General features: G+C 43.6%; 1 protein-coding gene across 6 annotated transcripts in view; it reads left to right on the top strand.

Moving 5' to 3' along the window:
* LOC127583286 (endothelin-converting enzyme 1-like) overlaps positions 1–27931 on the top strand; it is a 251969-nt gene that overhangs the window by 66259 nt on the left and 157779 nt on the right. Inside the window, exons 1-2 of one of the 6 annotated variants that reach the window (XM_052039076.1) lie at positions 5655–5711; positions 23057–23486. The exons of 2 other annotated variants lie outside the window; for them this stretch is intronic. In XM_052039076.1, coding sequence (XP_051895036.1) covers positions 23427–23486 — 60 coding nt within the window. In that variant the 5' untranslated portion in view covers positions 5655–5711; positions 23057–23426. Of the gene's footprint in view, positions 1–5585; positions 5712–6348; positions 6535–12768; positions 12932–23056; positions 23487–27931 lie in introns of those variants that run through there. 3 more of the 6 variants (XM_052039081.1, XM_052039078.1, XM_052039082.1) reach the window with 3 other exon arrangements.

Raw genomic sequence — 27931 nt, 5'->3', positions numbered from 1 at the left:
ACTGTCTCCAGCGCAATCACATCCTTCGTCAAAGGTTGCTGTGGGAGAAATGGATTTCAATTCAGGAGCCACTGGCATAAGTACTATGCAAAGTGGGAACTATTCTGTTGGGATGGGATTCAGTGGAACATGGCTGGGACCAGTGTCCCAGTGAATCATTATAACCTAGGCTTTGTAGATAAGGCTTTCAACTAAATAGAGGGAAAAGAGTTCAGATAAAATCAAGAGCAATAGAAAGGACAAAGCAATGGTGCAGATTAGCAAAATGGTGAATGATAACCAGAGTGTGTCAGGAAGGGACAGGGGAAAGCAAATTTTAAAAGATGCCTCCAATTATCATCAAAGCAGGGGAAAATGGTCAAAAGGCAAAACTGAAGGCTCTTAATCTGAAATCACACTGTTCATAACAAGATAGGTGAATTAATAGCACAAAAAGAGATAAATGGATACAATGTAAACCCCATTACAGAGACATGGTTACAAGCTGGCCCAGACTGAGAATTAAGCATTCCAGGAAACTTCTCTTTTAGAAGAGACAGGTAAAAGGGAAAAGGAGTTTGGGTCGACCTGATCTCAAAGAAAGGGATGAAGGACATGGAGAGGCAGGATCCTAGCTCAGAAAATCCAGTATAATCCGTTTGAGTGGAGTTGAGAAATGGCACGAGGCAGCAATCATTGGTAAGAGTTTTATATTAAGCCCCCAAACGGTGATGGTAATTCAGGGCATAGTAGAAAACAGGATATTAGAGATGCATGTAACAAGAGTAATACAATAATCATAGAACATTACAGCACAGTACAGGGCCTTCAGCCCACAATGTTGTGCCGACATTTTATCCCACTCTAATATCTATCTAACCCTTCCTTCCCACATAGCCCTCCATTTTTCTATCATTCATGTGTCTATCTAAGAGTCTCTTAAATGTCCCTAATGTATCTGCCCCCACAACCTCTGCTGGAAGTGCGTTCCACGCGCCCACCACTCTCTGTGTAAAACACTTACCTCTGACATCCCCCTTCCTCCAATCACCTTAAAATCATGCCCCCTTATGTAGGACTTTAATCTGCATGTACTCTGGTCAAGCCAAATCAGCAGCAAGAGTTTGGAGAATGAATTCATGGAGTGCATTGGTGATAGTTTTCTAGAAATGTATGTTGTCAAACCAATGGTGAAAAAGGCTGTTTTAGATTTATTACTATGTAGTGAGAAAGGATTAAAGGGTGATCTGGTAGTTAAGGAACCTTGAGGGAATAGTTATCATAAGGTGATGGCTTATATAAAACGCATAAGTGATCTAGTTCAGTCTGAAACTAGGGTCTTAATTTTGTTTAAAAAAAGACAACTCTAAGGGCAGAAGGCATAAATTAACTATATAGATTGGGAAACCACACTAAGTGATATGAGAGTAAGCATTCAAAGAATGAATACCTAGTTTACAAGTGAGAGAGGTTAAAGCTAGCATTAGATGTAACAAGAAAGTCATATAAAGTTTCCAAAAACAGCAGTAAACCTGAGGAATGGAAAATTTCAGAATTCATCAGAGGACGAAGCCATTGATAAGGAGAGGGAAAGGCAAGCGGGAGACATAAACACAAACTGTGAGAGTTTCTGCAGATGTGTTTAAATGAAAAGATTAGCTGAAGTCAACATGAGCCCTTCACTGACTGAGACAAGAGGAATTATATTGGGGAATAAGGTAATGGCTGAGAAATTAAATATGTTGTCTGCCTTCATGGTAGAAGACACAGAGAACTTACTGGAAGGCCATAAGACATAGGAGCAAAATTAGGCCATTTGGCCCTTCAAGTCTGCTCTGCCATTCGATCATGGCTGATTTATTTTTCCCTCTCAACCCCATTCTCCTGCCTACTCTCCGTAACCTTTGACACCCTTACTTATCAACCTCCACTTTAAATACACCCAATGACTTGGCCTGCAGAGCCGTCTGTGGCAATGAATTCCACAGATTCACCATCCTCTGGCTAAAGAAGTTCCTCCTCATCTCTGTTCTGAAGGAACATCCTTCTATTCTGAGGCTCTGCCCTCTGGTCCCAGACTCTCCCACTACTGGAAACATCCTCTCCACTCTATCCAGGCCTTTCAATATTTGGTAGGTTTCAATGAGATCCCCCCTCATCCTTCTGAACGAGTATAGGCCCAGAACCATCAAACACTCCTCATGTATTAACCCTTTCATTTCTGGGATCATTCTTGTAAACCTCCTCTGGACCTTCTCCAATGCCAGCACATCCTTCCCTAGATATGGGGCCCAAAACTGCTCACAATATTCCAAATGTGGTCTGACCAAAATCGTACAGATCTACAGGTCTAGACTGAATGAGGAGATGAAAGAGATGGCATTGATTAAAAGGTAGTATTGGAGAAGTTGCTGGGGCTGAAAGACGAAAACATCCCAGGACCTGAGAAAGCACATGCTGGCTTTTTGAAGAAGGTGGTTATAGAGACGGCGGATGCACAAGCTATCAGCTTCCAGACTTCCAGAGATTTTAGAATGGTTCCTGCAGAATGGAACGTAGCCAATGTAACACTACTATCAACAAAAGGGGAGAGAGAGAGAAAATGGGGAACTGCAGACCAATTAGCCTGAGATCAGTAGTAGGGAAACTGTTTAAATCTGTTATTAAATTGTAACTAGGTATTTGGAATATCATGACTGGACTGGGCAAGTCAACATGGATTTATGAAAGGGAAATCATGACATATGTTTGATATATTGCTTTTTGAGACTGTAACTAACATAACAAATAAAGGTGAACCAGAGGACACGGTGCATTTGGATATTCAGAACATGTTTGAAAAGGTGCTGCATGTGCGATAATTAAACAACAATGGAGTGTGCAGTAATGGGGATTATATTTTTGCGTGGCTTGAGGATTGGATGAAACACAGTAGAAATAAATGGGTCATTTTCAGGGGCTATGACTACTGGAGTGCCACTGGGATCAGTGCTGGAGCCACAATTGTTCTCAGTCTGCATCAGTGTTTTAGATGAGGGGACCAAGTTTGCTGTTATCACATAGCCAGGGATCAGTGTGGGTTGTGAAGAGGATGCAAATAAGCTTCGGGGGAGATAGGTAGGTGAAGTAGATGGGAAGTGGCATGGCAGACAGAATGTAATGTGGGAAAGTGTGAAGTCATTAACTTTAATTGATATTGATAGAATGCAGAGCTGGGCTGAGAAGTGGCAGATGGAGTTCAACCCGGATAAGTGTGAAGTGACACACTTTGGGACATCGAATTTGAAGGCAGAATACAAGGTTAATTGCAGGACTCTTAGCAGTGTGGAGGAACAGAGGGATCTTGGGGTCCACATCCATAGATCCCTCAAGGTTGCCACGCAGGTCGATAGGGTTGTTAAGAAGGCGTGTGGAGTGTTGGCCTTCATTAATCAGGGTATTGAGTTCAAGCGCCGCAAGATGAATTTGCAGCTCTATAGAACTCTGGTCAGACCACACTTGGAGTACTGTGTTCAGTTCTGGTCGCCTCATTATAGAAAGGATGTGGAAGCTTTAGAGAGGGTGCAGAGGAGATTTACCAGGATGTTGCCTGGATTGGAGAACATGTCTTATGAGGATAGTTTGAGAGAGCTAGGGCTTTTCTCTTTGGAGAGAAGGAGGATTAGAAGTGTACAAGATGATAAGAGGCATAGATTGAGTGGACAGTCAGAGACTTTTCCCCAGGGCGACAATGGCTAACACGAGGGGACTATAATTTTAAGCTGATCGGCGGAAGGTATAAGGGGGATGTCAGGGGTAAGTTTTTTTTTACACAGAGAGTGGTGGGTGTGTGGAACGCACTGCCGACAGAGGTTGTGGGAGCAGATACATTAGGGACATTTAAGAGACTCTTAGATAGACACGTGAATGATAGAAAAATAGGGGGCTATGTGGGAGGGAAGGGTTAGATAGATCTTAGAGCAGGATAAAATGTCAGCACAACATTTTGAGCCGTAGGGCCTGTACTGTGCTGTAATGTTCTATGTTCCATGTTTAATGGGGGGGGGGACAAAAAGAGGGGGAATGAAGGGTATTTTTTTAAGTGGTGAGAGGTTGAAAGACACAGATGCTGCGAGCTGGAACAAAAGACTACCTGCTGGAGGAATTCAACAGGTTGAGCAGCATCTGTGGGGGGGGGGGGGGGGGGGAAGGAGTTGTCAACATTTTGGGTGGAGACCCTGTATCGGGACTGAGACTCTCAGAGCAACAAACAAGATGCTGGAGGAACTCAGCAGGTCGGGCAGCATCTGTGGAGGGAAGTGGAGAGTCGACATCTTGGGTTGAGACCCTTTGCCTGGGCTGCGGAAGGACTGATAGGTGGAAACAATTCTCACACCAACATGTCTCTCCTCGGTCTCCTCCACTGCCAGTGTGAGGCTAAACACAAACTAAAGGCAAGCACCTCATATTCCACCTGGCTAGTCTGCAATCTGATGGCATGAGCATTGAATTAACATAGAACACAGAACAGTACAGCACAGAACAGGCCCTTCGGCCCACAATGTCGTGCCGAGATAGTTAATCCCTCCAACCTACAGAATGTCCATATCCCTCCATTTTCCTCTCCAACTGGTAACCTGCTCCCCTCTGTCCCTTCTCTCTCCTCCTGATCGACCCAGTCCTGCCTTCACTCGCCGCCAGCCCCCCATCACCCTGTTTCTCTCCCCTCCTCCATCTGCTCTATCTGCCCATCACCCACTCACTGGTCTTGCTGGTTCCCCTTCCCCCCCCCCCACCGTTCCCATCTGCCCTCCCCACCTCCCTCCCTTTACTCCAAGCATCACCTTCCTCTCCTATCAGATTCCATTATCATCAGCCCTCTGTTGCCTCCACATGTCACCTCCCAGCCACTATCTCCACTCCCCCCTCCTCCATCTGCCTATCACCTCTCCTCACCTGGATCCACCTATCGTCCACCCCTTCCCCTCACCCCTTTATACTGCCTATCTCCCCTCTCTCTTTCAGTCCAGATGAAGGGTCTCCACCCGAAATGTCAACTCTCCATTTCCCTCCACAGATGCTGCCTGACCCGCTGAGTTCCTCCAGCATCTTGTGTGTTCCTCCGGATTCTGCAGTCTCTTATATCACCTGAGACTCTCAGAGATTAAAAGAAGTCGGTGTTCAGGGGGAGCAATACACAAGAGGAACTCAGCAGGTCAGGCAGCATCTATGGAGGGAAATGAACAGTGGACATTTCGGGTCCGGACACTTCATCAGGACCTCGTTGTTTTTGTGAATGGGTCACTGAAAGTTACCAAGCAAACACAGAAAAGTGTTCACAACCGAACTGTCCTTGAGGACATTTATAATTCAACCCTGTCATCGACCTTAACGACAAGTGATGCATGCTTTAATCACTTAACTGAAATAGTATTTTCTTAAATTAAGGTCATTTCAGTTTTTGTTTAATTGCAGAATCTTTAAAGTCCGAGGCACTCGCTCCAGCACTCAGGGGGTTAATCCAGGCCCTGCCCCCAAAGGGGATTGGCGGCTCCAGCCACTGCCGCCCAGCCGGCCGGTCTCCTTTATTCGGCTGAGTCCGTCAATCAACGAGGAAGCGCTGTCAATCAGAGCTGCTGGCTGCTGCCTCACGTTGTGCAACAGCGTACAGTAAGTGTGCGCAAGGCCAGGACTGGCGGCGAGGTGGGAGTTTCGGGGATCGAGTGTGGAGCCGAGGCGAGGCAGCAACAATGGTAGGAAAGGGAGTTTTGGTCCTTGGCCCGGGTCTGAAAGAACGCAGTTTGCGGAATGCACAGACACGGAATATTACCTGCCTACCGTTGTACATGAAGTTTTAATTATTTACCCAGAGCGACGCGGCTGTGTTTGGACTGAAGACATTATTTCTGCTCACGTAATACGTTACAGTGGTGATGGCGGGGGGTGGGTGGGTGGGATATAGTCCGGGGGATAAATCGTATTCTCTGCAGCTAGAAGTTTTGTTGTCTGCTCGGTACCAGGATTAAGAGCATCTCCCAGGAGCTGGAGAGCAACGTGCGGTAGGAGGAGGGAGATACGGTTGTTGTGTTATTGATTCCCACAGGTGGGACAGGTTCTGCAGAAGAAACATCAGTAACGAGGATCCAAATTAAAAAGCAGAACCACACCAGCGCACTGGTGAGAAAAGGAACTCTACAAGAGGAACAGCGGGCTTTCTCACCTCTGTTATCTCCTGGTGACTAAGTTTGCTCTTCCTCTGGGGGACGGCGTATGGTCTACAGTGGGAGTGGACTCTTCCCTCGATCAGGCCATGATCACACCATTGCAAACTATTCTCTGGCAGGTAGTCGACTCTGTTCCTTGTTGGACGTAGAGTGCAAGGGTCAAACTGCGTTCGCAGTCCTACAGGAGCCGGCCTAATCTTGGCTACTTTTAGATATGGGCGAGTCAGATTTAAAAGGCCTGGCAGTTAATTGACCAGCGAAGATGTTTTTATTAGACAGTCTGCGTTTAGGGATAGAAATAAATGAAGTTAATTTTTGAGGCTCTAAATTGGGTCACAGTCCTCGGGGACAGGTAAGGGCGAGTTTTTCAAATCAAATTTCAAAACCTGCCTGTATAAACAACACAGGTGGCTAAGTACCTTCATTAACGCGATATATCGTTGCAACCCGAGGGCTTCAGCTCCATAGCAACCCTTATTGTAAAGGATGGTCATAAATATTCCAGCTTTGTACTTGCTGCTCTTTGCAGGTTCGGTTCTTTGTCTGATTATTGGAATTGGTTTATTATTGTCACTTGTATCGAGGTACAGTGAAAAACTTGTCTTGCATACAGTTTTGTGCAGATCAATTCATTACACAGTGCATTGAGGTAGTACAGGGTAAAAACAATAACAGAATACGGAGTAAAGTGTCACAGCTACGGAGGAAGTGCAGTGCAGGTAGACAATAAGGTGCAAGGTCACAACAAGGTAAATTGTGAGGTCAAGAGTCCATCTCATTGTATAAGGGAATTGTTCAATAGTGTCATCACAGTGGGATAGAAGCTGTCCTTAAGCCTGGTGGTACGTGCCCTCAGGCTCCTGTATCTTCTGCCTGATGGGAGAGGGGAGAAGAGAGAATGACCCGGGTGGGTGGGGTCTTTGATTATGCTGGCTGCTTCGCCAAGGCAGCGAGAGGTAGAGACAGAGTCCATGGATGGGAGGCTGGTTTGTGTGATGTGCTGGGCTGTGTCCACGACTCTCTGCAGTTTCTTGCAGTCCCAGGCAGAGCAGTTGCCATACCAAGCCGTGATGCATCCAGATAGGATGCTTTCAATGGTGCATAGATAAAAGTTGGTGAGGGTCAAAGGGGACATGCCAGATTTCTTTTTCTTTTTCTCAACTCTCTGTACACCCCAAGCATAAACTGAGTTGCTCAATGTTCTCTTTGGGGAAATAACTGATCATGGATTAGTTTGTTGCTGGAGGAATGCCCTCTCTTTGAGATGGTCCAGCTGGGATTCAAGACCTTGATTCCTGGGATGAGGGGACATTGCACAGGGAGAGAGCAAGTTTGGTTGGTCTATATTCACTGGAGTTTAAAAGGATAAGGTTCTGAGAATAGGGCAGATACTGAGGGGCTGCTTCACGTTGCTGGAGAGTTGAACCTTGTGGGTGTGGTCAGATGGGTTGACCATTTTGGACCAAGATGAGGGAAAAAATTTTTGGGGTGAGGACTGTCAGTCTGGGATTTCTGCACTACAAAGGACTGTGAATGATCAGTCACTGCATACTTTCAAACTTGGGATCGATAAAGGGAATGAAAGGATACGGGAATCAGTGGGAACGTTTGCTAGAGGGATTGGCAATGATCTTGTTGAGTGGGAGAGTGGCCTTGTGGAGCTACATAACCTATTCCTACTCCTGCTCCCACTGTGTTCATAACACGTAGGAAATCTCTTAACATTTTATGTGCAGAAATCTGAGTCCGAAATTGTAGGTACTGCAATTTTTTTTTGTAACGTGCTCGTAAATAAATTATGTACTTTTCAATGTTCTGAGGTTTAAGAGATGCTGTGCAAATGTAAGTCATTCTCTTGATTTTAGTCCTCATGGAAACAGCTGCATCTATAACTTGTACCACAGCTGTTGTCAAATTGAGCATGCAGAGTTGGGAATATTGCAGGAGATAGCGTACAAAACTAATGAAGCTGTTACAAATCTCCTAGTACAGGGTGAGTGTTTTAGCTCAATGACCAACCCTCGCCTACATCTTCATCAAATGAAGCTCTTAAAGCTGTTCAGGGCCTGAGTGAGATTCTTTTATTGGTTCCCAGGCCATAAGGTCATGTCCATTGGCTATTGCTCATTCTCCAGAGAGAGAAGAGACTCACTGCTGAACCAACCACTGGAGATGTTTGTTGGGCTGGCAGCTCCCTTCCAGTGAAGAACATCAGTGAAGCAGCTGGCATGTTTTTGCAATGATCTGGCAAGGCCGTTAGCATTGAGTCCCCCAACATCAACATGTGGGGGATTACGATTAGCCTGATAACTCATCTGGACCAGCCATATAAATACAATGTCTAGAAGACCAGATCAGAGGATACATATGGCAAGGAACCTCTGACTCCCCAGATCCTTTTCACTATATACAAGGTGTAGGTTGGGAACACTCTCCAATTGGCCCCTTGGTTCACCTTTCCTGTCCCCTCCCCCAACTGTTTCAACTGCCCAACATCCTTCCCTTTACCTGGTTCCACCTGTCACCTACCTGTCTCTGTCTCTAGCTTTGCCGTCCCCTCCCCACCCAGTTCCATCTGCCTAACTTTATTTTTTCCCTTACCTATTTCTACCTACCACCTACCAGCCTCTGTCTCACTCCTCCCTCTCACTTCTATATACTGGCTATCTTCTCTCCATGCTCTCAGTGCCGATGCAGGGTCTCAGCCCAAAACATCGACTGCAGATGTTGCCTGACCCACTGAGTTCTTCCAGCAATTTCTTTTTTGCTCCAGGTTCCAGCATCAGCATTCTCTCGTGTCAACAGTCTCCACTTGTCGAGGTGAATGTACCTTCTGCAACACTTGAAGGACGGCACCATTCCAAACAAAGCAGCCCACCTAAACATTAATTTCCTCCACCGATAGCGCACAGTGACTGCAGTGTGTACCATCTACAAAGTGCACTTCAATTACTTGCCTAAGTTACTCGAATAACATTTTCCGACCCACGATCTCTACCAACAAGAAGGACAAGGACAGCAGGCACATGAACACCACTACTCGAAGATTCCCTTCCATGTTGCATACCATCTTGACTTGGAAATATATTGTCACTGGGTCTAAGTCCGGGAGCTCCCCAATACCACCATGGGAGCACTTTTGTCAGAATGACTGCGGTGATTCAAGAAGACAGCTCACCACTACATTACATAGAAATGTAGAAAAATAACAGTCAGCTATTCAGGCCTGCTTCCCCATTCAATATGCTCACGGCTGCTCCTCTATCTCGGTGCCATATTCCCACTCTCTTCCCATACACCTTGCACCTAGAAATCTTTGTCCTTACACGTAGCCAGTACCTTGGCCTCCTCTGCTTTAGTGGTAGCGAAGAATACAGGTTCACCACCGTCTGTGTGAAGAAATTTCTCCTCACCTTCGTCTTAAATGCCTTGCCCCCTTATCCTGCAACTCTGACCCCTGGTCGTAGAACCCACCTCCCCCACCCACAGCTACAGGAAACCTTCTCCATATATCCACTTTGTCGAGGTGTGTCGACATTTCATATTTTTCAGATGGATCCCCTCTCATCGCAATCTCTGAACTCTAGTGAATGCATGCCAGTCCTGCCGTCCCAGGGGTCAGTCTGAAGAAACTTCTGTTGCATTTCCTCTGTGGTATATCTTGGGCAAAGAGACCAAAACTCTACACAATACTCCAGATGCAGTATTACCAATGCCCCATGTAATTGTGGTAAGGTTTCCATGCTCCTGTATACTAACCTCTTGCAGTTGATGCCAATATACCATTTCAGCTCTTAACTGTTTGTTCTACCTTTCACGTTTGCTTTCAAAGACATACATACAAGGACATCCACATCCCTTTGTACATTAACATTCTCAATTTATCACCATTTAAATTATACTGTCTTTGGATTTCTCCTATTCAAGTGGATAGCTTCATTTATTCACATTATACTGTATCAGCCATGTATTTGCCCACTGAGCTTGTTTTAATCAACTTGAAATCTCTTGACATCTTCTTCACAATGTCATCCACTACGTGTCATCAGTAAACTTAGAACTATTTCATTCAGTTCCCTTATCCAAATCTTTGATACATATTGTGTATAACTGGAACCTCACGAGAGTCCGCCTGCCACCCTGGAAAAGGTCCCATTTACTCTGTTAACCAGTTTTCATCTCTGCCAACATATCAACCCAACCCCAAGTGCTTTAATTTTGCACGCTAAACTCGCGTGGAACTTTATCAAAGGCCTTCTGAAAATCCAAATACACCACATCCCCTGGTTCTCCTTCATCTGTCCTACCAGTTACATCCTCAAAGGTTCTAGTAGATTTGTCGCACACGCTTTACTGTTCCCAAATCCATGTTGAATTTGTCAAATCCTGTTGATACTTTTTAAATGTTCTGTTTATAATAGATACTAACATTGCCCCTACAACTGATGTTAGGCTAACAGACCCATAGCTCTCTCCCTCCCTTTGTTTTAAAAGGTGTGGTTACATTTGCCACCCTACAGTCTGCAGAAGTCTCCCATAATCTGTAGAAATTTAGAAGATGACACAAGTGCAACCACTATTTCCATGGCAACTTCGAAGGACACGAGGACGTAGATCTCTGCCCCCAAGAAGGACAAGGGCAGCAGGCACATGGAACACCACTGCTTGTAGATTCCCTCCAAGTCACAGGCAATAATTAGCTTCCAGTCCCTTAATTTCTCTAGCACTACTTTTTCACTAATACCAGCTTTTTTTTGCTTCCTCCTTTTTATTAAACTCTTGGGCCCCAAGCATTTCTGGGAAGTTATTTAAGTCCTCTTCCGTGATTACAGAACAAAAGAAATAACTGTTTTGTCATTTCTTTGTTCCCCACTATAAATCCTCCTGTTTCTGACTTCAAATCTTTCTCTTTTTATTTATTTGTAGAACCTCTTATCAACCACTTTTATGTTCCTTGCAAGTTTATTCTCATGCTCTAGTTTTGATCTCTTAATTAATTTCCTGGACCTTTTGTTTAAGCAGGATTTCAAACTGCTTGCAATTTTTTCTGGCAGCTTGATAGAATTCCTGTTTGGATATAATACAGTCCTTATCTTATGTTAGTTGTGATTGGGTAGCTTTTCCTTTTGTGTTCTTTATATTTATTCCTTAAATGTTATCCATTGTTTATGCACTATCATGTCTTTCATTGAAGTTCCCCAGATCTATCATAGCCAATTCATTCCACATTCCTTTGTAGTTTCCTTTATTTAGATTTAGATCCCTAGTTTGAATTGAAATATTTCGATTTCCATTCAATGAAGAATTCTCTTATGTTACAGTCACTCTACCCTGAAGAACCTAGCACAACAATATTATTAACTAACACCATCTCATTAAATAGCACTCAATCTAGGTTGGCCTTCTCAAGGCAACTAGGGAAGGGCAATAAATGTCGGCCTTGCCAGCAACACCTAGACCTCATTGTATAAGTAAGCCTCTTTGGCTTAAATATCACTCACGGCACCATTGGCATTGTGTACCTCAGCGTTTACTTTTGAATTGTTAGTTGGAGCTTGTTGGCCAAAGAAGAGATTTTAATAGATTAGAAGGTAAAATAAAATCAATACAGTTGTGTGTCTAAGTTAGCCCAGTGAGGCAGACAGCCTCCATCCTTTTGGTGTGCAAGTCCAGAAACATATTGCATCTTACTGATTGCAATGATGCTATAACATCTCATTGGGTACCTTCCTTCAGATCTCTAAGCGAGCAAGGTGTTAATTTGTTGCAAGTGGCCACATTTTCAATACCAGCCACACAGATAGCATAAAACTTTTCTTACTCGGAGATCTCTTTTGCTTTTATCTGAACCAAATGATTTCCTAACCTTCGAGCTCCAACTTGATTTATTTTGCTACCTGTCATCTTGAGTTTATTACTATCTTATCCTGCTCTATGTAAATCCCTTAACCCACGTTCACGGCCAGCCCCTTGACATTACCATCTTGTAAGCCTTGCTATTCTTTTCATCTCATTCACAGTGCCATCTCTCTCAGTTCTGTGTTTCATTCTCCATCCATATTACCATCTACCCCCTCCCAACTCTGTGCTTTCTCCTGTATTGCTTTTGGCTTGACTTTCAAAAACAAAGCTTTTAGCTATCCATTTACTATTTTGCAGCTACAGATATCATCCCTTGACATCTTTCCTTCATTAAAAGTATTATTTTCACACGGCCTTTATTCTTATTCCCTCAAGTACTACAGGAACATGACATTGATGATCTCCAACAAGAGAAGGTCTGATCACCCTCCCTTGACATGCTAAAGGATTGCCATTACTGAATCCTCCACCAGCATCCCTTTGGGGAGGGGAGGGGTAGACCATAGATAATAGACCAGAAATCTAACTGGACCAGCCACTTAAATTCTGTAACTACAGGAGTAGGTCAAATGGTACAATATAAGCACAAGGTAGTGGTGGTTACTGTTTTGTCCTGACAATTACAGGGCAGGGAGATAGGAAAATTTAATATGATTTGCATTTGTGTCAAATTGAGTTAATTTAAATGTATTTTGTATTTTAATTACTTCTTTTTGGATTTCAGAGAGATTCAATATCTTTTGACAGCTGGTGTGCTTGGGGGGATGATTTAAATGGCTGTCAAAGCAGCATAGGGCCTTGCCAATCAGGAGCTGACTTCAGGGACCAATTTGCCTCTGCAAATATCCTGGCAAGGAAAGGAAGAGGAGAAAATATACAGATAAAAGGTATGGGGAGTGTAGTAGGGAGACTTCCTTTCCCCACAAGATCAATTAGATTGACAAGAGTAAACAAGAATCACAACTAGACCTTCTGTCACTCAGACCAATCAACAAACAATGATATTTGGTTGAAAGCAATAAATTAAGAACTGATAACTTCTGAAAACGAAGTGCAATATATAGTGCAATATCTGGGTCTGTTGGTGATGGAGCCAATGTAACCTTGACCTGCCGATAGAACTCTGATCTAGTTTCTTGACCTTCCTCTCCTCTGCGGAATCCTGTTAGTAGCCTTCTCACTGGAGGGTGAAAGGATTAAGTTCGTAACTGTGTAGCTTTCCAGTCAGGGAGACATTTAAGCACTTGAATGCAAACTATAACAGCATGTTTTTCTTAAGCTGCTAGTGTAGGTCATTTGAATTTGTGCTACAATTCAGCAGATGCTATAAATTGAATTTACTTATAATAATTTATACAGCAGTTGGAACAACACCTTACAATCTACAGCATTGTGAACGTATGGAGCCCTTTTTCAGGGTCTTCAAAAGTATAGTTGGGAGTGGCGACGTAATGGCAGTGGTATTAGCATTGCACGGTGTAGCCACAGTAATTGGTTCAATACATAGAAGTCTCAAAAATAGCAGCAATTGTAAGCCCTTTTGCCCTATTCCGTGCTGGTGTCTGATCATTAATTTCAGTTCCCTGTTCACACCTTCTCCTCATATCTATTGATCCCTTCAGCATCAAGGAATGTATCACCTTTGTGAATTTATGTAATAATTTGGCCTCCACTGCCCTCTACCTGCTCCCATGAGGGGCCACTTATTGTTGAGTTAATATGCAGTCATATTCAGAATAAATGACTGGTGTCTCCCAGACCCCTTCAGCTGGAGATCTCTCTCCTCAGTTGAGTGTATTGAACTTGCTGATTTTTTTTTTGGAGTCCTTCTCATTGCTATAAGGTGCAACCTTTTATCATAAGCCTTCAGGTGAAATAGCAATAGTGTCCTCTTTCTTAATGACTTCTACCAGTCAGCTGTAGAAAATGCTGGAAACACTCAGGAGGTCAGGTAGCATCTGTGGAAAGAGAAACACTAATATACTTCATGGATTGAGAGTTGCTTGACAGACAGGAAATGGAGAGCAAAAATAAACAGGTCTTTCCCAAGTAGCGGTAGGGACTAGTGGGATGCTACAGGGATCAGTGTTTCAACTCTATTTCTCTTTTCACAGATGCTACCTGACCTGCTGAGTGTTTCCAGCATTTTCTGTTTTTATTTCAGATTTCCAGCATCTTCAGTTTATTTGATTTTCAGTCACACTGGATTTGCTTTGACAGATTCCCCAAACTGAACATCATATATTGGATCTACATCTCACCTGAAAAATCATGTTGCAATAACCATACAATAAAACCTGTACACCTGCTTAAGTTCTCCATACAACGCTAATATATTGTTTGAAAAGAATAACAATTCAGTTTGAGCATTAAAGTTTGCATGTTCTTGCTACAATCACTAACAAAAATGATGAAGATGGGTTCTTTAAATCTACAGACAGAAATATGATGAGGACATCTTGTAGGTGAAGTTGGTCCCTGGTGTGACTTATTCCCAGATCTTCGCAGAGATTGCAAATGAAGTTTACCGGAATGATATAAGGGATGAGAGACTTGCTTTGATGCAAGACTGGAGAAACTTGTTCTTAAAAGTATATTATGGGGAATTTACCAGAAATATTCAAAACCTGAGGGAGAGCAAAGATGGGATTATTTTTCACTGACATTGGGGTCTGGTAAAAGACCTAAAGATGAGATGACATTTTTCTTGGACGACAAGTTGTTAAGACTGTTATTTTAGTTCATTCTGCTCCTCTTGCTTTGATTTATGAGTTCCTTGTTCAATCAATCCTACTCCAGCAGATACAATTACCATCGCTCTTTGGGTAGAAAGTTGGATTTTTTAATACTGCTGTGACTCTGTGACGATGAGGAAGAGGACCAGCAGATTAACTCCGTCTCCTGGCCAATATATGTGCCTCACTCAACAATACTTGTAAAGAAAAAAAATCTGATCATTATCCCAGAGAATTTGGGCTCTTTATCAGGAGCTTGATGTGTACAAATTGGTTGCCAATTCATGTACAATTCTGGTCGCCATACCTCTGGAAAGATGTGATTGCACTGGAGAGGGTGCAGCAGAGGTTCACGAGGATAAAATCAGGATTAGAAAATTAAAACTTTGAGGAAAAATTTGATAAGCTTGGGGTTGCTATCCCTAGAACCGAGGTGTATAAGATTACGAGTGGCCCAGATAGACTGAAAAGGAAGGGGTCAAAAAGGCAGCGTGGTCAAAAAAATCCAGAGGGCAAAGATTTTAAAGTAGTTGGTAGAAGGTTAAAGCGGAGAGGGGGGAAGATGTTTTTTTTCACTCGGGGATTGGAGAGTGGATCAAGAAGTCGCTGACAGGGTGAAAAAGGCAGAAACCCTCGCCACATTTAGACAGTATTGGAAAACATGGGACCAGCAGGACACAGGGCAACAAATCAAGTGCTGGAAGGTGGGATTAGGTGGCGTTGTTCTCTTTGGACAAGCACAGGCACAATAGGCTGAACAGTCACCTCTCGTGTACAATTTCTGATTTGCGAAGGAATAGGTGATGGATGGAATGGGGGGAGCAAGTGATGCTGGAGATGTATCAAGAGCGATGACTTTAACCTCTTGGTCGCCTGCCAGTGACGTGGCTGAAAGGATAAGATAAGATTTCTTTATTAGTCACATGTACATCTAAACACACAGCGAAATGCATCTTTGCGTGGAATGTTCTGGGAGCAGCCCGCAAGTGTCACCATACTTCCGGTGCCAACAGAGCATGCCCACAACTTCCTAACCCGTATGTCTTTGGAATGTGGGAGGAAACCGCAGCACCCGGAGGAAACCCACTCAGACATTGGGAGAACGTACAAACTCCTTACAGGCAGTGGCCAGAATCGAACCTGGGTCACTGCTGCTGTAATAGCGTTATGCTAACTGCCAAGACTGAGGCAGATGAAGACCTGTCAGCCCTATCTTGCACGTGCACACCAGTTCATAATGAGTTGAACTTTTTACACTGCTTTTAACTTAATATCCTGCTGTAGATACAACAAAATTAAACCAGCACCAGAATATTGACAGCACAGCTTCGCCCCCACTTGGTGAAGTTGCCACTGTGAAAGTACTTTGGGCTGACAGATGCTTGCCAGTAGTTGGACATTCATCCTGGTTGGCAAATGATCTTGGAGAAGTCCACCCATCCTCTGCCGGTGGGTTATCCAGAAGGAGGTCCATAACTTTGTTGACTGAGGGAGGACTTGCAAGAGAAGGTGGTGTAAAGCAGGTGGGGCAAGGAAGAACAAACAAGTTACATATTGACACCCTAGCCAGCCATAAATCCTGACCTCTGGTGCTGTCCATGTGGAGTTTTCATGTTCTCCCTGTGACCCCATGGGTTTCTGCTGGGGGCTTGGGTTTCCTCCCATGTCCCAAAGGGTTGGTAGTTTAATTGGCCACTGTAAATGGCCCTGGATGTGCAGGTGAGTGATAGAGTTGATGAGAATGTGGGGAGAATAAAAGTATCGGATTAATTTAGGACTTAGGTAAATAGGTCTTTGACTGGCAACGACTCGGTGAGTTAAAGGACCTGTTTCCATGCTGTACATCTCTCTGACTCGCTTATAAAATCTGCATTGTTTATATTCTGAGGAAGGAATCCTCTTATGCAAAAGATGCAGGTTGATTATAACAGGCATGTGAAGTGTATGTAAATTAATTCTTCATCGAAGCTCCTCATTCCTGAACTTTGGTCTTGTGTTATTAACAGAGTCCCTGGGCTGGGTTCTGTGGCATTGAGTAGCAAGGCAGTTTCCCCAGGGATTTAAATTTAATTTGGAAGTTTCTGACCTGAATTAATTTTATCCATCATTAACACATTTGAATAAGGCTGCAAAACCATAAAGTGGGCAAGAGGTTGATGGATTTGAAGGCAGCTTCCAGACTGCACACAAACACTCTGTGCTGGGAGATATCTCCACCCCTGACATCCCATCCCAGAAGGTGTTGGTCACAGCTCAGTGACCCATCTGGAATCTTCACCAGGGGGGTATCCTAAGACCTTTGTCAGGTTGTAGGCTCCAAATGGCCCACCTGCAGCAACTGCCCACCCCCGCCAGCTCTTTCCAAGTTAGAGTGACAAAGAGGTCCCCTGGGGTTTAAGGTATCGCTACCTGCCTAGCTTTGGATGTCCTGTATGGAGTCACTGAGTAGACCTCAACCATCTCACAGTGACTGATGTCTTTGTTCAAGGAGGGAGGAGAAGATAAAACGGGGAAGCTGAAAATGCTCAGCAACTCAGGCAGTGTCTGTGGAGTGAGGAGCAGTCAACATTTCAAGCTGAGGACCTCTCATGTGTTCCGATGACAGGTCACCAGCTGGAATTGTTAACTGTTTCTCCCTTCACTTCATGCTGCCTGACCTCCTGAGTATTTCGAGCATTAATTTTTATTTTAAGATTTCCAGCAGCTGTAGTTTTGATTTCACTGTACAAATGTAATGTTTTTTCCACAGTGGTAGAATATTCGGTACTATTCCTTTCACCATGAGATCCTTCTGCAAGAACTGGGGTGGGACCCCTGGCTGCCCATGTGCCTCACTCTAACCCCGTTCAGTTAGTAAAGCTTTAACAGTAAGAAGACTTGCAGTGCGTTCCCGAATTGTGGGCTTGTAACTGAGATATAGTCAGACCTCTGAGCTAACACTGCATTATACACTCTGCAGAGGAGTTCATTTTCTTGGTAATGAGTGCATTGCTCCAGAGTTGTTCCCAGTCTGTGTAGGGAGGGAGAGGAAGTTTTTGCACCTCGGTCTTGGTGTGAGTCAACCCAGTCTGAAAAATAACCACATTCTCGCCATTACCTCATTGGTTCACATTTGTTTTAAAACTCTTTCGATATGGTTTGGGTTTTTTTTGCACATTATTTTAAATTCCACTTGTAAATGAAAATAAAGAAAAATGCTGGAAATCTGAAATAAAATCAGAAAATGCTGGGAACACTCAGCAGCTCAAGCGGCATCTCTGGAAAAAGAAACCGAGTTAACATTTCAGGTCAAAGTCCTGAAACATTTCCAGCATTTTCTGTTTCTTTTCCTGCACTTTGGACTTTTTTTTTGCACTGATCACCACATTGTCTTTGGTATTATTTTGAGGAGGCTACAAATATAGAGGGATCAGGCTGGTACATAGTCACAAACCATTGATTATAAGGCTGGTTAAAAGTGAATGGAATACTTTACATAGAAGAGGCTGTGGGTGGGGAGAAAATTCAGGGCAGAAACTTGGCAGGCCAGGCAGCATCCGTGGAGAAAAGCAAGGGTTGACTGCCTACTTTTCTCCACGGATGCTGCCTGGCCTGCTGAGTTCCTCCAGCATCATCATGTTTTTCATCTAGATTCCAGCATCTGCAGTCCTTGGTTTCTTGAAAATTCAGGGCAATTGTGTTAGGCCTTAAACCAGGCCTCAGCTGGGCTGTTTTGTACCATTTGGGTCTGGATTTGGAAGGGTGTCATGCCTGTAAAAGGCTAAGTGGGTATTCCAGAGATACTCAATCATAAAGCAAAGAAAAAGCCAATTCTGCCCACCAAGCATCCATTTACACTGATCCCATTTACCAGCACTATGTCAATGGCTTTCTATACCTTGGCAATTCAAGTGCTTGTCTAGATACATAAGTGTTGTGAGAGGACCTGCCACTCAAGCAATGTGTTCCCGATTCCTTCCAACTTCTTTAGATCTTCCTGAACTTCTTACCTTAACCCTTCCCCAACAAAAATCTACCAATACATATCTCGGAAGCTTCAATTCTCCCAGAATCTGGCTCTTTGTGGGAAGGAAGTTTTGACTCTCTCATGTGGAATGTTTGAGTGTAAACTCCTGACTGTTTTAGCCATTTAATTTGTGATTGATTGCAAAGATTGGCTACTGAGTACCATGTAAGCGACTGCTGTGTTCTTTATTGGGTGTGCTCAGAAATATACAAGGTGTTATGGAAGATAGTGTTCTAAGAAGAGAAATGTAACTTCACGGCAGCACCATTGTTGGGGTTTTTTTAGATCTGCCTCATTCTGGCAGAGGTCTGATTAGTGAAATGCTAAGAGGGAAGTCAAAAAGAAAACTAGTCCACAGGAAAATGATCCTTTTATTAATCTCCTTGTACAAAGAAATCAGTTGTCGTGAGGTAGTTGCAGTCTATTCAGTGATGCAATATAAGACATTAAATTGTTGCTGCGGTTTACAATGCTCTTGTCATTTCTGGCAGTTTGAGGGATTGTACAGGGCAGGAAAATCAATTCGGGTTTCTTTGTAATTAGACAAGGTGCTTTACCGAAGTGTTCCGAACTTCACTGCAAAGGATGCACATTCATAACTGCTTCCTCTGGGCCAATTCCTTATTTTCGTGCTTGACCCTCAGAAGAGCAGAACTGAAGTACAATTGCACTGAGAGATTATTATCACATACTTGCCACATGCAGTCATTTTAAATTCCTTTGGTGCTCTGCTTAAACAGAGGCAGTAATCTATGTAAATTGGCAAATGATGGAGATCAGTTCTCATTCATATATTTTCAGTGTTAGTTTCTCTACAGTCATGACCTGTGAATGCATCACTCCCACACACATCTCCAACTCCAGACAACCTCAGTGTTGAGAGTTCATTTCACTACAGCTTGCTGGTAAGATAAGATATCTTTTATTAGTAACATACACATTGAAACACAGCGAAATGCATCTTTTGCGTAGAGTGTTCTGGGGGCAGCCCACAAGTGTCGCCACTCTTTCGGCGCCAACGTAGCATGGCCACAACTTCCTAACCCGTACGTCTTTGGAATGTGGGAGGAAACCGGAGCACCCAGAGGAAACCCACGTAGACGTGGGGAGAACATACAAACTCCTTACAGACAGTGGTTGGATTTGAACCCGGGTCACTGGCGCTGTAAAGTGTTACACTAACTGCTACAGTATGAACTAGAAACTGGGGCACATCCCTCTGAGGACTTCTCTATAGTGGATGGTAGCAGAGACTGCCAATATTACCTCTCTGTATCCTTGCAATCATCCACCCACCAAGCTGTTATCAAAGTCATGATTGACACCATGGACTCTCAATATTACTTCTCCTTCCTGGAGTTCTCTGCTCTAAGATGAGCCAGAATCTCCAACATTTTGGAACTCTTTTTGTTCCGTCGACTCATTCCCATCTCCAGATTTATGGTACATCATTCTGACCTTCCAAGCTTTCCCCTCTTCTCTTCTAGCTACACCACAAGGCCTATCTCTGGACAACATGACAAGGCCTTAGCAGGCGCAACTCTTGACCTTGTTACACTGGAACTCAGAGGTCTTGTGCTTTGTGATGCTGTAGTCCATATTTCCTTATGACATAGAAGCCATTTCAGCCCATCGAATTTATGCTGGCTCACAGAACAATTCCGTTCCTCTCTAATTGTTGCTGTAACTTATTCTTCCAACATTCCCATCAACCTCCCCCAGATTCTATCACTCGCCTACACATTGGGAGCAATTTACAGTGGCCAATTAAACTACCAACCTACAAATCCCACTTTAATTTTTATTGTTGTATTTGGTGATTTCTGGCACTGCTTATGTTACATAAACCCAGGACATTCTACAATGTAACACAGCTGTTAAAGTGCAGGTATTTCCCTTTGCTCATGCATTTATAATTGCTCTGCATTAATTCAGCTGGGGGTTGATTCATTCTTGTGGCAGATGCTTGTGTGAGTTAGAGGTCAGCTTGGATTTCTTGCTGTTTATCTTTTAATTAGCAACCAGGGACTTCCTAGCACACATCTGTTTTTACTGGGTATTTTAATTTTAAAAAAATCGGACGTCTGGGCTTAGCAAAGTGCAACGCCCCAATGTGATGTGTAATTAGTAAAGAGTAAATCAGGCTCAAAGATTCATTCAGAGGCTTAAGGGGCTTGTGGAGAACGACTGCCGAAGATATTAAGGGAATTTACAAGGATTCCAAGTGCAGAATTCAAAGGATGAGGCTGATTGAGGGGTCAAGAATACTCAAGGCTTCACATTGGTCTTCTCAGGAATATGGAAGTAGAAATGGAGGAGTTGGGGTGGGAGGGTGTGGCACGCGGAAAGAGGTGAGACTTGCATTTATGTAGCAACTTGCTACAGCACCTCCAGTCTGCCGCTACACCGAGACGCAGTTAGAGCAACACCTTTTGGTGTGCCCATTGCTCGGGTTTGGGGAATGCAAAATTCACAATCTTGCTAATAGTGCCTATTCACAACCTCTGGCATTGACCTATTATTTCACAACCAATGTTTAAATACTATTACAACATAAACAAGGTTGGCACTCATCCAAACCCTGCAAATACAAATGAGAAATCTCATTGGTAAAAGATCTGAGCACATTTCTCAGTAAAGCTGTATTTTCTCAGTTGGTTTATTAACAGAGCTTCCTCTCAACTGTCTTATCATACGTTCTTAGATTTGCAGTTGGAATGGAAACTGGTCATGCTGTAATTAAGCCCTTCTCGACAATAGAGAATCTACGCTACAAACTGGAGGGTGTAATTAGAGTGACACGTTTACCATAACAGTTTCTATTGTAAGTGTGTACAAAATGTAATCTTGCTTCAGTTTATACTTCTACATTAGGTACAGTATAAGATCTCCAGTTTCTATTCCTTGGGCACTATTTGAATTACTGATAAAGATCTGTATCCACATTTGAGTGTTTTTATGTATTTGATGTAGTTTTCGTGTCATTTGTGTGTTACATTATTCTTCATGTGTAAGGAAATACTAAAATTATAAAAGACTTTAAAAACCCTTTTTATTTATTGAATTTATCTGCGGGATCCTTTAACAAATCTGTTTCTTGAAGATCTGCTTGCTGCTTGAAATTTGTCTCTCCTTGATTAGTTTCCCTTGGATATAATAAATACTCAGACATGCTGAGTGATGGGACCTTCTGCTCCAAGAATCTAGTGTCATAGTTTTAATTCCCTGATCCATGCTGGTCTTTCCCTGTGATACTTCACTATCATTGCCACTGTTGTCATGAATAACTTCAATAAGATTCATAACAATTTCTTTATCTGTCATATGCACAGGTCATGATTCACTGGTTTCACAGTGCCATAGAATGAACATCAAAAAAGAACTGCAGATGTTGAACATACTCAGTAAATCAGCATCTATAGATAGAGAAACTGAGTTAATGTTTCGGGTCAAAGATCCTGGTCTACTGTAATGTCATTAAAACAAATTAATTAGTTTTAAAGGGTACTTCCTGTCGTAGGAAACGCAGCACCAATTGGCAAGTGGCAAAGAGATCTGGTAAATAGTAACCAGGCAAACAACCTGGTGAGATAATGCTTTATTTTTCATGATATCGATTGATGAATAGATATTGAGCAGGGCGTTAGAGATAAATCAGTCATAGAGATTATGATCACAGCGTCATGACAGTGCAGTACTCCTTCAGTACTACACCTAGATTTTTGATCCACTGGAGTAGGGCTCCAACCTACATCCTTCCACTGACAGAGACTCAGCTAGTAACACATTCTACCATGGCCCTGAACATTAACTGGTGAAATTAATTACTTGGATTCTTTTTTTTGGAGACCCCACAAATATCAGTGGGATGATTGACCAGCTTCTTCGGGGGAATGGGGAGTGCTGGCAGTGGGAAGTGTGTGGTTAAGGGAAAGCCATGTGCCAAACAGCTAGGAGAATTGGAGACAAGAGACCGCAGATGCTGGAATCTGGAGCAACAAACAATCTGCTGGAGGAACCCAGCAGATCGAGCAGCATCTGTGGTGGGGTGGAGGGAATTGTCCACGTTTTGGGTCGAAACCCTGCACCAGGAGCAGGAGAAATGCCTGTACTTCAAAAGGAGAAAATATATCTTTTAAAAAATCTGCATATCTGAAATAAAAACAGAAAATGCTCAGCAGGTCAGGCAGCATCAGTAGAAAGTGAAACAGAGTTAATATTTGATTAGAGGTCTTCAACCTGAAACATTGACTCTGTTTCTCACTCCACAGATGCTGCCTGACCTGCTGAATACCTGGCCTACAAGGAGCAACTTGTGCCTGCCCTGTGCTGCTCTTGTGTGTGCCTGCCTAAATTGAATTGTGTTACTGACATGTACTCTGTGCAGCAGAGCTGGTCTCTGGTCCCCTCTGCCCTCTGTGCCGCTGGACACAGACCTTGCTGTGTGTGCAATGGACATCCACGTGGGTACCTTCCACACCTCAGAACTGGAGTGGAACCAAATCTTCCTCAACCCCCAAGGGACTGCCTGAGAGGCAGTCTGGTGGAGGAAATGGAACCAAACTAGCCCAGCCCAAGTGAGGAGGTAGAACCTCTCCTTGCTGGTATTTGCGTCCAGGAGTGTTTTGTGACCTGGTCAAGATGGATCAGCAGATGTTTAAGCTGAAGATGCTTCAGATCTCGGGTGCACAACATTGTATGGTACGATGAACTGTTATGGCATGCTCCTAATAATGTGACTTGATATTCCTCTAGTGCACTTGTCTGCATGGCAATGAATTGAAGTATCTCTAAATTGCGTTTTGTTTCGTAGACAAACACAACATCTGTGGGATTCCTTTTTAAGGGTCTGAATTTGTTTTAAAAATTGCAGTGAAGTACAATGAGTGAGCATGGGTGGTGAGGGGCAAGGATGGAGTTGGCCATTGGTACAAATTCAGCCTCCTTCGGTGGACCCTTCTGGCTGCTCAAAGGCTTGTATCTTTGATTCAGTTTGACCGATGATGGTGTTTGCTTACAAACTGCCCTCGGGGACAAAGGGCTGTTTGTAATCAGATGTTATAATAGCATTCTGCTTTCAATTGCAGCTGACTTGTATACACATGGCTAAGATGGTCAGCTGGTTGCTGCCTCCATTGCAATGGTGAAACGTTAACTTAAAAACCTTCTCACTTTCAATGGAATGGGAGCAGCAACAGCATTTCTCAGGCACTGTGTCGAGCACTTCCACTCCAGTTGTATGGATTCTGAGGTAGCTGATGAGGCCAGTGTGGGACAAGCAGACCTGCCACGGGTGGGACTTGGTGGGGTGGGCTGAGAGTTAATGTGCTCATTCCAGCAAAGTGATAAGAAGCTCTCTGTGCCTTCTCCATTTTGGTCACAAGCCCAGGGTTCCCATGAATCGATGGGGATCTTGTGTCTTCTCAAGAAGGTCAAGAACATCCTTGAGGCGTTCCCTCTGTCATAAGAAGAGATTAGCAGGAGGACAGAGCTGGGAGTAGTCTCTGGGAATCTAGGCTTGAGCATGTGAATGATATGGCCAGTTTAGGTATATTTAGTCTCTGTTGGCTTGGGAGAGAACATCGATGTTGGTTCACTTATCCCATCAATGGATGTGGAGGATTTGGCATAGGCAGCATTGATGACCTCTCTCCAGTGCTTTGAGGTGCTGTGTGTAGTCCTTGTCTCTGAAGCATACTGGAAGACTAGGATCACTGCTGCCTGGTAGACCATGAGCTTACTGCTGGGTTTGAAAGTGACCTATATTGTTTGAAGTCTAATTAGAACATAGAACACTACAGCACAGTACAGGCCCTTGAGCCCACAATGTTGTGCTGACATTGTGGACCTGTTTTTATTGTCAACAGTCAGGATTGTATCAGAGGGAAGATCAGTAGAGGACCTTTGATTTGCTTCTGAGATGTCAACTATGACAGAAGGGAAGCAGGGCTCTCAACCTTATCTCCTCTCTTTCCCCCACTTGTGCTCTCGTCCCCTCTCCTCCAAGCCAGAGGCAGAATAGGATTTCCCCCTTGTCTTTCAGTCTTTCACCCCACCAGCCTGTACGGTCAATAGATCAATAATTTCTGTCACCTTCTCTGAGATCTTTACCACCCTCCTCTTTTGGCATTCCATTCCCTTCATGACACCCTGGTCTGCTTTTCCATCCCCACCAACTGCTCCCCTTCTCGATGCACTTCCTGAAGCATCATAAAGAGAGACAACACCTGCCATTTTAGAGATGCAAGAGACTGCAGATGCTGGAATCTGGAGCAACACACAAAGCGCTGGAGGAACTCAGTGGGTCAGGTGGCATCTGTGGAGGGAAATGAACAGTTGATGTTTCAGGTCGAGATCCAGGTGAAGGGATGGGGCCTTGTCATAACCAACGTTGTCAGTGAAAGACCTCATGGCAACACTCCTGATCCAGGCACTGATACCTCTTCCAGATTATATCATCCTCTGTGTGAGAGACCACAAGTATGTCCAGATCACACTTGCCATAATGGGTACTGATGACTGTGGGACCAACTGTCACTTAATGTTATCCCCATTGGTCTGGCCCCAAAACGGTGGCAGCAACAGAAGTGTTGCCACTATAACATCAATATCAAAGATCTCGAGTACCACACAAAGTTGCTTTCAGTGGATGCTTTGCAGTCATCCTGAAGGCCCTGACCAACAGGAGGCACAGAGCGCCCACAGAGACGATGACCCATTGGCTAACAACTGCCTAGCTTCTAATATCATCTTTAGCCATTCAGTATGGTCTGAGAGACTACTAGATAGTGCACTCTATGTAATTATTTTATTCATTAGTTGCTCTGTCTGGTAAACGTGCAGACGGTGGGATTACCCTCTCACGTGATGATTAGGTGTCCAGTGTCAGTGAGACATGCTCAGTTGATGTAAGTCACTGAGATGAGATGCGGTAAATGGGTACTGTTGATGGCTCAATGCACAGAGCTACTACAATGGATCTGTGGACAACAGGAGAACAGGGTTGTGGGGGGTCATGCAACAAACTGGAGCTCTGGCCAAAGCTCGGATCTGCCATGATGTGGACTTCTGCAGCCCAAGCAGGGAACAGATACCATTCGGAGGAGAGATGTGGGATCTTGACAACATCCAGGAATTCTTCACTCAGTACAGAATCAAAACAGCAGATAGCTTTGATCCCCATAAATTGTGAAGAAATGGCAATAGGATCACCCACCCTCAGGAATTGGTACTCCATGCCCTGCGTCAGAACATTCTCAGTGTGTGACGCAATAGGATCACACACCCTCAGGAATTGGTACTCCATGCCCTGCCTCAGAACATTCTCAGTGTGTGTCTTTATCTGTCATAGCTTTTAATGAGTTAAATTCCTGTAATTTGATCATTGGGCTCGCAGCTTGATGGAGGGGGACAAAGTTCAAGCTGTTAGCGATAGTGAATTAATCCATAGAATTGCTCACTGCCAGGCGATTGTTTTGTGTACTTTTCAACACTTCTGTTTTGTTTTATTAACCACTGGGCCTGTCCAAGGCAGTGATGTTGAAAAGCTGACCTGTGACCAGGCTGATTGTGGATTTTATATCCCAATATAAAAGTCTAATTATGGGCCAAGCAGCCCTCTCCAATCTGCTTCAGATCACTTGGCAGATGTTGGCCTACCTCTGGTTTCTTACTCATGTCCATGTTCTAACGGTAGTTACAGTGTAGGTGCTGTGGGCTCTTCTTTATATATTGCTGCTCTGTACGGCAAGTAAGCCGTATATCCTTTATTGATGGCAAACAATGTTCTACTGGCAACAGTGGCTGATGCAGCAATGTATCAAAAGTCAAACCACATGGTGCCCACAGTTCTTAACAGTGTATACACACCAGTAAACTGCATTAATAAACTAGACTATACTGAGAGATCAACTTGGTGGTTGTGAAGTTCTTCCAGCCTTGCTGCCTGTTAAAAGTCATAGAGTTATACAGCAGGGAAACAGGCCATTCAGCCCAACTCATCCATGCCGACCAAGATGCAATTAATCCATTGATCTTTTTCTTCACCTCCACCTGCGCTTCTGATAAAAGAGCATCGACTGAAGTGTTAACTCTCTCTTGGATGATGCTGACTATTCCATCACTTTCTGTTTTTACCCCCTCACACCTTCCAGAGTTTTGCTAAGTATCTTGAACACTATGTCCTCTGTTTAGCTGCCCTTCTGCCAATGGAAGGAGTTTCTCTTTGGTTACTCACTCAGACTCTCCCATATTGTCTGTCCAGCGAACACTGACCTTGCCTAGTCTCATGACCAAATATTCCACTTCCAATATGACCAGGTATGATTTTGTCAGCAACATGGTCATTTAGCCCAGGAACTATAGATTTTGCCACCTTCCTTCTCCCTTCCAGTTTGTCCAGCTGTTTGACCTTGTCTTGGGTCAGATTCCCTTTGGCTGAGGCTGTGGTCAACTTCATTTGAGCAAATTATTCTTTTCAGCTAAAAATCCATTGTTCTGCCCTCTAACATGCTACTCTGAAGCTGTACAACGCATATCTTGCTCTGCAACTTTTTTTTTGCTTAAGTTATACCCTTATTACATTAGCCAATTTCCCTTGGATCAGAAGTCTCTCTGTTCTATTCTGGGCCGATATCCAAATTATTTCTTTACATTGTGTTCCAAGTATCAAGCACTTTCCTCTTTCTACAGTCTAAAACTTGGCCTCTCCCAGTTGATGGCTGAGTAGAACGTGTTTTCACTAATCAGTGAGCTCGTCTGTGTGCTGAGCTGCTTGCTATCTTGACTGAATGTTCTTGGCCATATAACAAATCAAGTGATGTGAGGTTACTTTGTAGAATGTGATGTGATCCAATCTCAGAGATTGGTTGGATTTTTACTTGAGGTGGTCACAGGAATCTGGAGAGATGGAAGGATCAGTCGTCAGTAACATGGAGGACAGTCAATTCAGAAATAAAATCCTTTTTTTGTTCATGTGATTCCTATCTCTCTCTATCCAGAGCACAACATTTCAAACTCTTATTTAAAGACTGAATAGAAATTTGGTCACATAACATAGGACAGGAAAAAGCTACAGATGAAAGTTGGCTAAACCTTCAGTTAAGTATTTTGTGCACATTTTAATGACTATCTAGAAAATGATCTCA

Source organism: Pristis pectinata, chromosome 26, assembly GCF_009764475.1.
Source record: "Pristis pectinata isolate sPriPec2 chromosome 26, sPriPec2.1.pri, whole genome shotgun sequence".
In the NCBI taxonomy this organism is placed as follows: Eukaryota; Metazoa; Chordata; class Chondrichthyes; order Rhinopristiformes; family Pristidae; genus Pristis; species Pristis pectinata.
Note: the sequence above shows the minus strand (reverse complement) of the source record. Positions and strands in the feature narration are given on the sequence as shown.